Source organism: Cryptomeria japonica, chromosome 2 (genome assembly GCF_030272615.1).
Source record: "Cryptomeria japonica chromosome 2, Sugi_1.0, whole genome shotgun sequence".
NCBI classification, from domain to species: Eukaryota; Viridiplantae; Streptophyta; class Pinopsida; order Cupressales; family Cupressaceae; genus Cryptomeria; species Cryptomeria japonica.
Window position 1 is genome coordinate 420138718 of NC_081406.1, and position 17028 is coordinate 420155745.

The following is a 17028-nucleotide window of genomic DNA, read 5'->3' on the forward strand; positions in this document are numbered from 1 at the left end:
TAAAATTTTGACATCTAAGTGTTTTACAAGAAAAAGTTGCCATTAACAAAATTGCTCCCCCTAAGCATATATACTATCCCTTAATCAACAGAGTGTATAGCAATTTTGCATTTAGAGCATAATCATCAGAGTATATAGCATATATTATAGCATATAGCAAAATTTGAAAACAAATACTTCTCCCTCTAATATACTTCTCCTTCTGATATATCAAAATTTCAAAATTTTAAAACCACCAAAATTTTAAAACCATATACTTCTCCCCCTTTGCCAACAATGACAAAGTACGGCTACAAAAACCTATTTCCATGTATATATAAAAGAGTTTATGACAATCATGAATAATACTTGTCAAAAACCGCTTTGTAGTCCTGCAAAAATTATTTCATGGAAAGAGACCAGGACTCAAGTAGGGAGGTCGCCACTTCCTTCTCTATCTACATTTGTGATACCTGTTCCTCCATGGCATCTATTGTGCTCAGTTCTTGAGTGACTGTCAGGGCATCCAGGTTCAGATAGCATTTCTGGAGAATTTGCAGTCATGGAAGTAATACCAGTTGAAGCTCCTGCAAATCCCTAGACCTTGTGCTGATCTCTTGCTCTATCTTGGCTGACTGGATCTGGAACCGATGAACGGTTTGCCCTTATGCTGCAAAGGAGTCGTAAGGAGTTTTGAATGTGCTCAAGTAGGACTGTAAGTCTATTTGAAGCTATTGCTTCTTGGCTAGCACATCATCACAGAACATATGAGGTTGACAGATTTTGCTGAGCAGCAAGTTTCCCTCATCCAAGGCACTTCTTATGATCTTTTGATCCTTTAGTAGATCAGTCCTAAGCTCATTCAGTTTCTTCACCAGAGCAACATTAAGAGCCTTTTGGTGCTCTTTCTTTACATTGGCCTCGGCTGCTTCTTCTAGGCTCTGCACCTCATCATGCACTACAATACACGGAAGTTTGAGTTGTGCTAGTGATGAATCAGTGTCAAGAAGATTAGTACTGGGGATTAAACCGGTAAGTGTGTCTACAGTTGCCTGAATGATGTCTTGTTCCTTTTTCCTGCGAATGATCTCAAGGTGCTCTTGAGCAACCTTGATGCTCTGCAGAAGCTATGACTCACTTGCAGATTGGAGATCGATAGGACTAGAAAGATCAACTGGTGAGGGTTGACTTCTAGTTGCCTTCGGAGTCTCCACCTAAGAGCTTTTGGCCGCTTCTTGTTCCTTGGCATCTTCAGCTTTCTTCTTTTCTACTTCTATTCTCTTCTCTTCTTCCTTGTCTTCTTCTGCCTTTTTCTTCTCCTCTACTCTCCTCTTCTTCTCTTCCTTTTTTTCTTCTTCCCTCTTCTTCTTCTCTTCCTCTTCCTTTTTCTTCTCTTCCTCTTCCTTCTTCTTCTTCTCCTCTTCTTTCTTCTTCTTTTCTTCCTCTTCCTTCTTTCTCTTTTCTTCCTTGTCCTCTTCTTCTTTCTTCTTCCTTTCTTCTTCTTGCTTTTTCTTCTCTTCATCTTTTCTTTTCTCCTCTTCCTCTTTTCTCTTCTCTTCCTCTTTTTCCTGTTTCTCATCTTCATCCTTCTTCTTTTTCTCTTCTTCCTTGTCTTTTGACGCTTGCTATGTGTCCACAATTTGTTCACCACCCTGATCAGCCTGCTGCCCCTGTTCAGTTCCCTCAGAAGGTATGTCCTGAGTGACATCTTCTATATCCAGGGCATCAACATCTATGGTGTCGATTGGTTCCTCCACCAGGTTTCCTTGCTCATCAAAAACTTCATCCGGTTTGGAAATAACCGATTCCTTTTCCACTTGGAGGTTGACCATTCGAGCTTTGTGAGAGATGATAGCATGGGCCATGTGTTGATGTGTGTCCTTTTCTACATCATCAACTCTCCCTTCCAACAACTAGAGTGTTCTTCTCCTTGTGAAGAAGAGACCTTTATTTTTATCTAATACATCAAATAATTCTGAATTTGAGAGTTCGGGGAAGTAACGTGCAAAAACTTTCTCCCTAATCTCTTGTTCCTTTTGAATGGCAATGCGTTGTTTGTTATCCAATGCTTTAAATAATGAATCCGGTGTCTGAGATTTAATCTCTGATGGTGACCGATCATTTTTGCATAAATAAAGAATGATTTCCTGCAGTACTTCATCTTTTTCTTCACTATTGAATTCATCATAATAATCAATTAAATCATGAAGTACCTTTCTCCTAATATTCTTTACTATTCTTTGATAATGTGTCAAAGGTTTGTAAGAGGAGATATCTATATTTACCGGTGCAGATGTTGCCGGTTCATTCTTCTTCACCTTCTTGGTCTGTCTAGCCTTCTTTGGTTGTTCATCAGACTCGGTTTCTTCGAAGTCCGGTTCATTTGCCTTAGTCTTTCTCTTTCTCTCGAAGACTTTTACCGGTGACTGTTTGGTCACTCTTGGAGTCGCAGTGGTAGCCAATGTCGACGTTGCAGGCACTGCCTTAGCTTTCTTAGCTTCCGGTTCTTTTCCCTTCTTTACCGATGGTTCTTCAACTGGTACGATCCTCTCCAAGTAGGTTTCGGTTCGCTTCACCTTTGGATCAAGAGGCGAGGCAATAAGGGTTGAAGCATACCCTTCCAGCATGTCAAACATGACCTCATAGCCCATAGGCTCCACTTCTTCCATTCTAGGCTCTACAACCTCCATTAGACATTTGTCCACCTGAATAGTGAAACATATGTCATCTTCATACTTCTTCACTATGTCACCTGAGATTCATACCCTCTGACTCATCTTTCTTCTGCACTCATGAAAGTATTTTTTCAGTACCTCAGGGTAGCCGGTTCCAATGGCTTGCACACTTTCCTTTATCTGCTTGGTTACCGGTTGGTCAGGGGACCACTGGACATCTCCTACACCCGGACAGTAGCCTTGGAAATAGAAAAACAGCCCCACTAGTAGTTGTCCAAACTTAAATTTAAGTGAATTGTCCTTTTTGATTGCCTTAAGGTTTGACAAGAGTTGCCTCTGCATGCCAGTGCATAAATCAAATGATTTATCCTCTATAATCATCCGATAAGCAGCATTTACCATTGCAACATATACAAAATTAATCCTGCTAGCTAAGAATGTTCTATAGCATATCACCATGTAGGCGTATTTTACCAGTTCATCCTTGATAGGATTAACTGTCATACCTCGTGAATCACTTGTCGAACCGGTGAGCTTGGTCATTTCTATTTTGCTTACTGTTCTCAGGGCTGGCACTTCCCCCGTGTTGCAGAAACCGGTGACTGCATGAATTGCCTCAGGCGTGATATCATGCGTTCTCTCAAGGTACATCTTGTCACCATGGACTCTACTCAAGATGATCCTGATGTGATCCTCTATGATGTCTTCCAGAAAATACACCGCATTATGGAGTTTCTTCTTCTCTAAGATACTGAACTCTGGTTTGATCCTTTTGTCCTTTCCGCAAAATAGACCCAATTGACTATGAATGGCTAAGGACCCTAGATCTTCTATCTTGCAATGAATATAGTCTAAAATTCCTTCTTCGACTATGACTCCAGCTGGATATTGTGACAAAGCATTATATTTGCCCTTCCTTTGAATAAAACTTTCTGACTCAATAGATGTGCTTGAACTGGTATGAGATGCGGAAGCCATTGAAGAGTATTTCAAGAACACGAAAAATATCTTAACACGAAATTAGGGCTTCCTGATTCTTCTTTACTTTGCTCTCCGTCGGATGTCAAATCACCACTTTGAGTTTTCCACTACCGCTTGCAAACTATATTTGAATCTCTTTCAAAGCTTTCCAATTTCTCTAAATCTAAGCTCAAATCGCCTTTTATTCGCTCTGCACTTGAAAACTTTTCTTTGCTCGAAAACAGATAGTGAGAAATGATTTGAAAAATGCATTTATACATGTCTCTCACCTACCATCATTAATGCTCCTATATTAGGGCGTAAACCCTAATTTGCCTCTTTACCATTTCCGGTCTTCTACCAAGCGATAGGTGTAGCATACCAGTTAAGGTCTTTTACCGGTGTTAACTAGGGGTTCGAAAGCATTTTGCCATTTTCTCCCCCTAAGCCTTTGAGGCTTAGTTTGCCGGTTCTGATATTTCCACACTAGGTGCAGAAACCGGTTCCTCCTCCAATAATATTGGTTTCTTCTTCCATGTTTTCTTCATGTCTCCTTGAACTTTTTCAATGTCTATTTCTCCTTCCTGAGTGACCGGTATATCATCAGATATACTTTTTCTGCTTCTGCAAAATCTTGCAATGTGACCCGGTTTGTTGCAGTGATAGCAAACAAGTCCAGGTGCTCTCCAAGGTCCATTGTACATGTTTCCATTCTTCCTTCTGCATGTTGCAGTAGTGTGACCATGACCATGATAGATCATACAACTTTCTCTCCATCCGGTTGCAGCTTGATGACCACCGCTTCTTGACTGATGATTGAAGACATTAAACCAGTTGTGGTTCCGGTTCATAAAAGATTCAAGACCAGTTCCTTGGGTCCTCTGAGGATATCTTCTAGTGTTATCCATTACAGACCTGCATTCAAATGCTCTATGCCCAAACTTGTTGCATGCATAACAATGACCATTGAACTTATTGGATCTAGGTACATTGTTGATAAAATAAGGAAAATTATTGTAGGCTTTGCTCCTACATACATTGGTAGTGTGTCCTTCTTTAAGACAGTTAAAGCAAATAGGTTTGAATTTTTGCTTACCTTTTCCTTTGAGTGTCGGTTTCTTCTTTGATGCTTCAGCATTTGTTCCTTAGGATTCTCCTTCCTCGTGTCCAGAAAAACCAAGACCATTGGTATTCTTTGCCAGCCTAGATGACTCAAGCTTATGCTCTAGCCTGACTGTACTTTTGCCAAACTTAGCAAGTGTTTCCTTTGACTCAAAGAGTTCTTTGGAGATAGCAGTGTTTGTCTCCATAAGACTTGCATTTTCAGAGATGGCAATGTTCAGTTCTCCTTGCATTTCTTCTTTTTCTATTCTACTCTCATGAAGGCAAGCAGTTAGTGCACTAATCTCATGTTTCAACTTGGAGATCTGATGATCTCTATCTTTTACTAGATCTTCACCTTTTCTCCGGTTCTCAAGCTCTTGACTAAACCGAATAGTCAGTCCTTCCAACTCCTTTCTCAGATTGGAGTTTGAATCATTCAGCTTATTCACTTCAGCAATCATAGCTTCCATGTTAGCTTCATCTTCAGAACTACTTTTAGATAGTTCCATCAGCCTTTCTACATGTTCTCTTCTTTTTGCTTGAGATGCCTTGTATTTGACCATAAGATCATCATAGGCTTGCTCAGACTTAGTGAGCCATTGAGTAAGTTCCCTCAATGTGTATTCCCCCATATCTCTTTCCAAGTGGTAAAACTTATAGAAAGGTTGGCTCTGATACCAATTGATGAATACTAAGAGGGGGGGGGTGAATTAGTACGCCAAAAATCTTTGCACTAAAACACTTACACTATCTAAAGATAAACCGGTAAAGCAGTCTGACAATCAAACCGGTTATTACACATACAAACCAAAATGCGAATAAAACATTCACCCACAAAAGCAATACAACCATAACACAAGATATTGGACGTGGAAACCCAACTGGGAAAAAACCACGCTGAGATGGAACTCACAAGTCACTATCTGCAGAATAGAAACCAGACCGGTTAAGGTCTTACAATGTTCTTCACCAGAATAGATCCTGTTAGGAATCTCAATCTCTGTTAGGATATAAGTCCGATTAAAGACTACCTTGTTAGAGGATTTTAGATTCACATGTGTGAACCACGTTGTTAGAGGATTTTACAAAGGCTTTGAGGCCTACCCGGTTAAGGGCTACTGACTTGTTAAAGATGTGAGTAATCAACAAGTGTTTGATCTATCTACTAGCACAAATTGCTTGGTTAGATCCAGTATTGCTCACAGCTAATGCATTCCAGCATTACTTCAGTCTCCTCTATCTCTCTCTCAGTTACAACTCGATCTTCTCTGATAAGATCGCTCTCCACTCCCACCTTAAACCCTAGCTCAACATAAACCCTATTCGCAACTTTTTCAACAACTTAAAAATCCTAGACATGATGTCCTTTTAAAGGAATCTGATTTCATGTCGGTCCAATAGGATTACATTACAATTTGCTAGGTTCAGTGAATCTAGACATACTCAGTAACATGACACAAGAATCACCGTCAATGTGTCGGCACCGTCAAACAATCAGTGGATTGGTAACTCATCACAAAATGCCGGTTGGTAACTCATCGCAGAGTATTACCGATTCATACAAAATGTCAGTTGTCGGTTTGACAAAAATGAAGACTGGTAAGAATGTGTTGTGTTGCTTTGCTTCCTCATACCATTTGTGATCTGCGAACCGCTTGGGGTCGACATGCCGCTTCAGACTGGGAAACACATTCTGCAAAATCACTTCTAGTCTAAAGACTAGAATACAACATACCGGTTGGAACAAATACCGGTTAAGTATGAGCTCATACATATAAAGGGGATCTCAATACAAGTGTGTGTCCATCAATGACAATCACAACATAAACATAAAAAATGCCAACAGTCTCCTCAGACAATAATGAATTACAAAAGTCCTTCTCCCATCTACAACAAGCTCAAATTCAAGCTCCCAATGCACAGAGATGAACCATTCACTATCAAACTCTCCAAAAGATTTTCTCTCACACTTCTCCAGTCTCAATTCACTACCAAATTTCCTCCTCCCAACTCACAGCATACCCCCCTTTTTTATACACATATTTTGCCAAATATGGTGTAAAACCATATGATTTTACAAATCACTCATAACTCCCAATTTTAACACTTAATCTTTTAAAATTATACTCAACCCTTAAAATTATTGGCTCTTATAATTTTGAGCCTTACAAAATAATTTATTTTGGGTTGGTATAAATTTATTACAATCAGGTTTGTTTGATTTAGTTCATAGTTGCAAATGAAGGAGGGTTCGAATTTGCTCTGAGCCCTAAACTCTCGGCTTATCCTTAACAAAACAAAAAATATCCAACATGTATCCTGAAGTAGCCACATGGTATAGCGGTAGGGAGTGGACGCCAGTAACTATGGGGTTACCGGTTCAAACCATCGGCCCTCCATAATTCTCTATGGGGTGTTCAATAGCCTTGAAATAGAAGCGGCCTCCATACATATCTTAAGAATCCGAATAGCCTAGCGGAGGAGAGTGAAAATAGGAGAGCAGAGGTGAGGGGTTCTAATCCCCCTATCCATATTTTGGTAAACTCAACCGAATCACTTTTGAAACTGTTGCAGCATTAACCATTTTTGGTGTATAAAAATTATCCACTCGAATCAATCCTCCCCATTGGAGAACTTTTGGACCTCCAAAAGTTGCATTTATTCATAAATTAAGTGAGGGCATGGCCTCCCCACTTGCCCTGTGTCATCTATGCATCTTTGTACCTGACTCACAATCAAGATTAAGACTACAAAAATATTATTGATTATAAATATCATGATATCACTCCCATATGCCTCTACATCAACTGTTGTAGCTACTAACCAATAAGCACTGACTAGTATCAAACTGAGAAACAATGCAAGTACAAAAGTGAACAAATCAACAACATAATGGTCTGTTACCACAGGAACATTTTTACCAGAAGGATCCCAATTATCCATACTTTCATTTTCTATCTCCACAAGCTGTCTTGTTCGCATATCCTACAACATTTTTTCATCAGTAGCCTTGACCACCTCTATATCCTGCCTCGAAACACCTGAACTAACAGACATGAGAATCAAATCTTTCCTCACATTAATCACCCTCTTTAGTTGTCCTGTATTCGCAAAATAATGATCAGTCTTAAATATGTGAGAATGCACAATATACTGCAAGCCATCTTTAAACAAATGATAATGATTCTTCTCTCGATAGAAAATAGCCTTTTGATCAAATAGATAAGGGCTTCCGAGCACTATTCCACAGATATCCAATGGAACCACATCAAATTGTACCTCATCCATAAACTTGCTTGTGATCATGAATTTTAAGGTGCATTGCGTTGTTATTTGCAACTTACCATTCTCACAAATCCAACCTAGTGGATAGGGTCTCTTATGCAGTGTGGTTTTCAATCCCAAGTTTTTGACAACACTTGCAGAAATCAAGTTAACTTGAGAACCACTATCCATGAGTGCATCAATTTTCACATTCTTAGCGATAACCCTTACATGAAAAAGTTCATTTCTCTTTAGATCTGTAGGAACACTATCAACTTGAGAAGTAGAAGCACAACTATCAGAAGAAACACAAGCAATGGGAGCTTTACCTTTCAAACCCATCGCAAAAATCTTATATTCATCCTCAGGATCTGAACCAAGATCGATGGCAACATTTGTGGTCTTCTCCTTGCCTTTCCTTTTCTGATCCTTTTTTTGAGCCCACGTCACTCTCAATTCAGGATGTAACTGCCAATAGCGTTCTTTGTCATGCTCGTTCCTGTCACAATGTGAGCATGTCAAAGTCAACTGAACATGCTTTTTTTTTGTAGTAGTTGTTTTCTTTCCTTTAGATGACTCTGCAACTTTGGATGACTTTTGTACAAAGCTACCATCATCAAACTTGTTATCAAAAGAACCCTTTCCTCCTGCCTCTAAGTGTGTGGCTTGGACACAAACTTCGTCCAAGTTACTAGGACTCAAGACCAAAAAGGAATGTCTAAGATATGAGTGCAAACCACCTATGTTCTTTAACAAAGTATCCTGTGTATACAAAGGGACATCCAATGCAATAACCCTCTTCCTGAACTCATGGGTGTACTCTTGGACAGACTGCCCTTTCCATTGCCTAAAACTTTGCCAGTTCATCATTAATTGTTGCATATGACCCAAGGGGTAGAATTTCTTCCTAAGAGCACCAAAAAATTCTGACCAAGTCAAACTAAATCTACCATGTTGTGAGATTTCAGACCAAGTTCTACTCTCCCACCAAGTGAGAGCGATACCTCCCAACTGAAGGGTAGCCAACTGGATTCTAGAGGCATAATCAAGAATACCTTGAACTCTACAATAAACCTCTACTTGCTGAACCCAATCATCTAACTTCTCAGCATCTAATTCCCCACAATATTTAGGCAGTTCAAATTTAACACCCAACTTAATTTTAGGCTTATACACACCCTTAAAAGGATTTCCAGAAGAATGAGAAGAAGAAGGGGAAGAAGGAGGAGAAGGAGATGAAGGAGGATCTTCACCACCAGGTAGTCATTTATCCTGCTTATCTTCATGATCTTCCTGCTTCGACGAACCTTTTTCACGTGCCTTTTGCTCTTTGTGCTCGTGGAACAAGAAATCCACCTTCACGCTCATAGCCATGAAAGCTCTTGGAAATTCCTGCTCACTGATCTCCTCAGGTACCTCCATTTCAGACACAGACTTCTTTGGAAATTTCCTTTGTTTCCCAATTTCAGGATTGTAGCCTTCAAGCTCACCTTGGCCTTGCAGGAGCTTGGATCTTGCCAGCATTCAAAATCTGCAATACTAGTCAAACTATCTCTGATACCACTTGATCTGATGTTAGGATCTATGACTGTTGCACACGAGATGTTAACTTTTGCAACAATTAAATGAAGGTCTTAAAATTACAATCAAATTATTTAAATAAACATAATAATCAAATAGCGATAGATTGAACAGAAGAGAGAAAGAAGAGAGAAGACAAAACACAAGTTGATAACGAAGTTCACCAATTGGCTACGTCTTCGGGTCCCTCCAATGGAGTGGTCAATCCTTGTTTCAGTTCCAGAAAACGGTTACAAAGACTCCTTATGTCTCCTCGAACAATAATGAATTACAAAAGTCCTTCTCCCATGTACAACAAGCTCAAATTCAAGCTCCTAATGCACAGAGACGAACCATTCACTATCAAACTCTCCAAAAGAATTTCTCTCACTTCTCCAGTCTCAATTCTCTACCAAATTTCCTCCTCCCAACTCACAACATACCCCCCTTTTTTATACACATATTTTGCCAAATATGGTGTAAAACCATATGATTTTACAAATCACTCATATCTCCCAATTTTAACACTTAATCTTTTAAAATTATACTCAACCCTTAAAATTATTGGCTCTTATAATTTTGAGCCTTACAAAATAATTTATTTTGGGTTGGTATAAATTTATTACAATCGGGTTTGTTTGATTTAGTTCATAGTTGCAAATGAAGGAGGGTTCGGATTTGCTCTGAGCCCTAAACTCTCGGCTTATCCTTAACAAAACCAAAAATATCCAACATGTATCTTGAAGTAGCCGCATGGTATGGTGGTAGGGAGTGGACACCAGTAACTATGGGGTTACTGGTTCAAACCATCGCCCCCCCATAATTCTCTATGGGGTGTTCAATAGCCTTGAAATAGAAGCGGCCTCCATACATATTCGAAGAATCCGCATAGCCTAGCGGAGGAGAGTGAAAATAGGAGAGAAGAGGTGAGGGGTTATAATATCCCCCTATCCATGTTTTGGTAAACTCAACCGAATCACTTTCGAAACTGTTGCAGCATTAACCATTTTTGGTGAATAAAAATTATCCACTCGGATCAATGAAAGAAGAGTTTAATGAATTGATAAAAATTAGAAAAATATTAAATGATGTCCATTTAATCAATAAAACAATTATGATAATGTATGAGGAATGGTATTGGATTTTTTTATGTGTCTACATACATATATTTTAAAATCTAGAATTAGACTTGGGATTTGGGGTTTCACATTTTGAGTGCTTAAGAAAAGATCACCACTATGATTCAATCCTAGGTGGGGTGGTTATGTACATTGTAGAAACAAATCTTTCATACTTGTACAATAGTTTTACTTGGGTTGATGTTTGTGTTAGAAAAGCATGGTTGTCCTAATGAGTATTCTTGAGATGTTTCTATGAGTGTGTTAATGTATGAAACTTCCTTAATCCTAGGTGGAGTCCCTAGATTGATTCAATATTAAAGAAATATAGATATGTGACAACAATGAACATGAATATATTGAAATTTGATGGAAGCAAATAAATGATTCCAACCAATAGATGACTTTTGAAGATGTCCATGAACGCTGATGCTTGGCTTTCTTGATTATGTTGAAATTGGACGCTTGAGCATAATATTGATTTCAAAGATTAAATTAAGGAGGTTTAAAAATTGAAATTATCACACGAAATAGCACAAAACATTGAGGTAGATAGTGGGAAAAAGGGACGCATCTATTCTGGCTCCAAAACGGCAATACGGATTGACTAACATGTGTGTTAGTCGCGCGTTTTACACTGTCGATTTTGCAATAAATGACTACGATGTGTTAGTCGCACGTTTTACACTGTTGATTTTGCAATAAATGACTACGATGTGTTAGTCGCGCATTTTACACTATCGATTTTGCAATAAATGACTACGATTGACTAACACGTCGCTATCACGTTGTACGAAAGATCTGTTTTAGAACCATAATAGCTTCGGTCGGGAAAAAGTGGGAGTTGAGTTGATGGGTCGCGTGCATATTTATAGGTTCGTTGTGCTTTATCTTCTTCTGCATTAGTACTTTATTGCCAGGTTAGAGACGTGAATGCGAAAATGTTCTCGTGGGGCTTCTAAGCCATAAGAGCACCTACCTGTGGGACCAACCCTATTTTTTTAATTATATGATGGCTAAAGTTTGCTTTTAATCAATCAAGTAAAGTATATTTATGGTTTTAACTCGCAAAGGAAAGGAAAGGAAAGCAAACCCACCCCGAACAACTTGTGTTGAAAGTTGTGGATGATGGGCATGTGGGAGAGAGGCCCACCCACTACACTTGTTTATCATATCACGGGTCATAACAAAAAAGAAAAGCCCCCAGTCTCAGTCTTCTTGTTTATATCTAAGCGCGAGTGGGTTTTGACTTGTGGGAAATTATTAGGTGGAATGATGAGTCATTGAACTTACATGAAATGATTGATTTGAGTCTCTATTTTGAACTCAAGGGGCGGGGGCGGGGATGTCGTGTTGTTTGGAATTAGCATCCCAATCCCACTCCCACTCCCACGGGTCCCTTCCTTTCTCCCAATGCAATTATCAATGTCAGATTCCAAACCCGTATGAAAAGTGACCAGGCAACAACCTCAACTCACATGAAATTAAGTATTAAGTGCTTGGGATTTGATCTCAGATCGAGACACGTAGGAGCCACTCTCCTCCATTTTTAACTAAACTTTGCCTGTCAGGAACTCTGCACGCTAATATTCTTCTGCAAATGATGGGAAGATTAAAATGGTGGCTGCACGCTGTGCTACTTTCTGTACAGAGGCAGAGGCTTGCTGTGCTACTTTCTCTTCTTCTCATCTTCTCTGTTTGTCCATATTCCGCATCCTTCAATTTGTCTGCAGATGCGACAAGGGCGGGATTATCCCTCAATTCCCATTCTATGAATGAAAGTCCAGTGCAAAATCTTACAAGAGCAATTGGAGGCAAGTGCGATTTATTCAGTGGCAGTTGGGTTTATGATTCATCTTATCCACTTTATAATGGAGGGAACTGTCCATACCTTGATGGCGAAGTGACCTGCCAAAAGAATGGTAGGCCTGATTTGGACTATCAGAAGTGGAGATGGAAGCCCCGAGGCTGCAACCTTCCCAGGTAAGGAATCTCAATTTTTTTTCTCTTGATTTTGAAACACTAGGAAATAAATATAATTATGGTGTATGTGCTTGTCAGATTCAATGCCCTGTACATGCTTCGGAGAATGAGGGGAAAGACGATTATGTTTGTTGGGGATTCGTTGAACCGTGGGCAATGGGAGTCCATGATGTGTCTATTGCACTCTGTGTTGCCTCAGTCCAGGATTTCATTTTCCTCTGGAGACCCAATTTCCACTTTCAAAGCCTTGGTAGGTGAATTTTGTTTGGTCCAAATCCACATAGGTACTTACCAATATGTGTTTCCATACCCCTGATTCAGGCTTTTAACAGGACTATGGAGTGACTGTATCCTTCTATCGAGCTCCGTACCTGGTGGACATGGTGACCGGAGTTGTACAAGGGCAGAAAAAAGTTGTCCTCCGCCTGGATTCTGTGGCCATTAATGGCAGAGCGTGGAAGGGCGCAGATGTTCTGGTCTTCAACTCCGGGCATTGGTGGACCCACACAGGCAATCTCCAAGGGTAACCCAACAATTATAATTGTAATGTTGTTATTCACCATGGATGGATTTTGATTTTGTTAGGTAGCTACTAAATCTGTGCCTGTGGTTTCATTCAACTTTAGATGGGAGTACATGCAAGACGGCAACAGGTGGTACAAGGACATGGACCGCACAGTTGCCTATCAGAAAGGAATGACTTCCTGGGCGAACTGGATCGATTCAAACATAGACACCCGAAGAACCGCCGTCTTCTTCCGAAGCTATTCTCCCTCTCATACCAGGTGTGTGAAGTTGAAGTGGAAGTGGAATGTTTTAAAAGATTTAGTCCCATTTACTTACCATTATTTAATAAATGTGTGCAGCCCTAGGGAATGGAACAATAATGCCAAGGGCAGCAACTGTTTCGGCGAGAGGGCCCCCATAGCTGGGTATTCATACCCAGGTCCATATCCTCCCCTGTATAAAACAGCAGAGGTCATTGTGAGCAATATGAAATCGCAGGTTCATTTCCTGGACATTACCACATTATCGCTGCTGCGCAAGGATGGGCATCCCTCAACTTACAGCTCTGATTTTACGGCGGGGCAGCGTAAGAATCCTGCTCGCTATGCCGATTGCTCGCACTGGTGCCTCCCTGGCGTTCCAGACACTTGGAATCAACTGCTCTATGCTACTCTTCTCTTCTGATTTCTTACATTCCCCTATCTCTAATGTGTCAATGTGCTATTGGCCTCTATTGTATTGTAACACTAAAAATAAATGGACTTCAAAATTCTTCCCAAATGCAAATAATCTCTCTTCATCTCATCTCCTGCCGACAAATTATTTTCTCTCTCATCGTAAATTTCGCTCACCACCACCAGATTTACTGTATCGGTCCACCTAAAAATATTGAAATATACGGATATAGTTTGGAAGCTTAATTTGACGGCCGTTTACATGCGAGTTGAGTTTGAGAATGCAATCGTCATTTTTTATTCACACCAACATATGTAAGAAAAATGAAATGCTTATAAGAGTTGCGGCTAGGGGTCATTCAGTAATTAAATCTTCTTTTCGAAAGTAAATGTGATAAATATGAATATTTAGTTTGACAATTAAAAGATGAATGATTTTGATCACAATTTTGGAATCTACACTATTGTTAATTTATTGAATTTTTTTTTTAATTTTTAGGTAGGAATATTTTTATTAAAAAAATTGGACAATTTTCCAAATTAATAGGGTTCACATCTTTCCATTCTCAAATAAGAAATAGTTTTATGATCATATGTCAATAATAAAAAAAGAAAGCTTTAATTGTACAAGAACTTCTAAGATGGATTTATAGATTATGATTTCTTTAAGTACACTAGTTTGAAATTCTAAGGACTACCTCTTAGGATTAGAAAGGGTATTTGAATGTGATGGCATGTGAAATAAATGTAATGGATGCTTTTAAACATAAACATGTAGTAGCTAATTGCTCAAACATGTATTTGGCCAACTCACAACAATTAGTGGAATGGGTGGGAGTCAACTAAATTTAAATTTGAATTCGAGAAATATAAGGATCAAATTTATTCAGCAAGGAGGAGGGGATCAATGAAGCGTTGGAGGAGGAGATAAACCGCCTCTTCAACAAGGCTAACGACAAGGAAAGAGACTCGGTTATTTGCATTCTGGGAGTCAATTTTTGGAACGATGACCATGTCCATGATGGCGTGGTGATGGGGAACCTATTCGACCTGATTGTCCAGGTGGTTGGGAATTCTTCTGCACCGGTTGGGATTGTGAGGAGAATGGTGAGGGAGGACATTTATGAGGAAGTGTTGAGGGGACTTGATGACCTCAAATCAGCCCCGCAATCAGAGTGTATGCTGGGATTTTTCAACCTGAACGTTGCAGGGAAGAAGGTTTAAGACGTAGAAGGCTTGGTCCTTGTTCAAGGCAAGGGTGATGAAGGACTATGATCTGAGCAACTTTGAGGGGTATATGAGGGAGAATGAGGGTATTATGCCAATTGAGCTGATGGAGAGGGTGATTGAAATAAGCAATGGGATTATGTATCTGTATAACTAAGAGAATGGCTATGACTGATATGTAATGTTTTTCTGGCTGTTAATAGAAAGGGTACTGCGCCCTAGGCAGACCTTGCTTAAAAAAAAGATCAAATTTATAGACATGAGATCAATCCACACCTGCAAAAGATGATGAAGCCATTAATTTTGTAGACTAAATGGATGTTTGATCATATATAGTACAATGTGTAAATATATGGATAAGATGTAGATATGTAAGCCCTTAACTACATGCATCTCTTTTTGTTGATTAATTTTAAGTGTTGATATTTTATCATTCTTATCAATGATGTTATTTTTGTATTACCATCGAGGTGTATGGATTATATATTTTCAATTCACCCAATGATGCAAGAATGAGGACTCCTCTTGCCTACAACTTCAAAAACTAGCACTAGTTAGACACAACAAAGACTATGTACTTTGATTGCAACAAAGAAATCAAACAACTTTATTCAATCAAATTGTAAAACAATATTATTTACAATAATGGCCTATCAAAGACCTCTCTCACTCTCCGCCAATACCTATTGTAAACACTAAGAATTAGCATTCCTTTGTCCATCGATCCTCTTCCATAATTAAATAAATTTTAATGATTTAATTGACCTACTAACCTTCCCTTTCCTTTATTAATTAAGTAATCTTATATTATTTAATCAATTATCATTTTCCCATAATTAATTAATTATTCTCGTCATATTGCTCTAAAGTCCATTTATAATTAAATAATTTTTATTATTTAATTATCTAACTATTCTTCTATGGTTGAATAAATATATATTTATCCCTCCATTCAACTTTTCCCTCCGCGGTTTGGTAAAAAGATAAAACATATGTTTAACATTACCCCTTTGCTCATGAAATTAAATAATTTTATTATTTAATTATCCTATTTTTCCTCTTAGCTTTGCACTCTCTCCACTTTTTGACAACCACTGCCACTTTTCCTTTGATTCCTTCAACCCGATTCTCCACTTTCTCCCTATCTTTGGCAAAGTTTATACTATGCAATATGAGTCATTCAATCTCTTATGTGTTCAATTTGAACTTGATTGTTGATCAAATTCTCTCCAAGTATATATTCGAATCTTTGCCTCCAATTTTGGGTTAACCATGATGCTTGAGCTTTCCTTTTGTCTTAATACTTGTGCTTGCTGATTTTTTAGGACAACACTACCACTTTTGTGAAGGAGACTTGAGAACTATGGAGATCTTCAAGGAAGTTGTTGATTTATGTCTTTGCATTTGATGTTATTGCTTATGTTTCTTATGGTTTCTATCCTCTTTTTTTCTTGTTGATTGTGCTTGATGAGGTTATTTTCATTGCATTTTAGTTTCATAGTGATATCTTTTGTGCTTTAATCATAACATTTCTTGAGGTTTTGAGGTCTATGTTCTTTACTCCTTTATCACATTCTTCATAGGTTAGACTAGATATTAGCTTTGATTTGAGGATTTTGTGATTATCCCAAGGTGATTTTAGCATCCCCATTTTATGGTCTACATTTGTGGCACACCCGGTGGAACTCCACATCCTGAATTTAATCTATTTCATGAGTTTTTGTGGTGTTTGCAAGTCTTAGCCATGAAATAGTGATTTTGGACTCTTTGGGAACAAAATGATGCATCTAATGAACTGCAATGCTTTTGCTCTATAGTCTAGAGCATCTAATTAGCAGAGTGACATTATTGATGCTCAATGTGGTTCTTATGATGCATATTGTGGCACATTTGATAGACTGTGAGGTGCTTCTCAAGGTATATCCATGTTTGTAATTTCAGTCTTGCATTCTAGCATTGTGCTTAGGGTTATGTTTA

At 38.8% G+C, this 17028-nt stretch overlaps 1 protein-coding gene across 1 annotated transcript; it reads left to right on the forward strand.

The window, feature by feature from the left end:
- Window positions 1-12017: 12017 nt before the first annotated feature.
- LOC131062009 (protein trichome birefringence-like 40) lies at window positions 12018-14070 on the forward strand. Its single transcript, XM_057995855.1, has 5 exons — window positions 12018-12643; window positions 12722-12893; window positions 12976-13166; window positions 13270-13428; window positions 13510-14070. Exons 1-5 carry the CDS (start codon window positions 12261-12263, stop codon window positions 13832-13834), a joined length of 1230 nt encoding a protein of 409 aa, XP_057851838.1. The 5' UTR covers window positions 12018-12260; the 3' UTR covers window positions 13835-14070.
- Window positions 14071-17028: the final 2958 nt, after the last annotated feature.

Excerpts from the sequence above, each read along its gene's own strand:
- LOC131062009 (XM_057995855.1), top strand. The coding sequence starts at position 12,261 with ATGATGGGAAGATTAAAATGGTGGCTGCACGCTGTGCTACTTTCTGTA. Across the intron at positions 13,167-13,269 it reads CACACAGGCAATCTCCAAGG|ATGGGAGTACATGCAAGACG; the intron begins GTAACCCAACAA and ends ATTCAACTTTAG. Across the intron at positions 13,429-13,509 it reads TATTCTCCCTCTCATACCAG|CCCTAGGGAATGGAACAATA; the intron begins GTGTGTGAAGTT and ends AAATGTGTGCAG.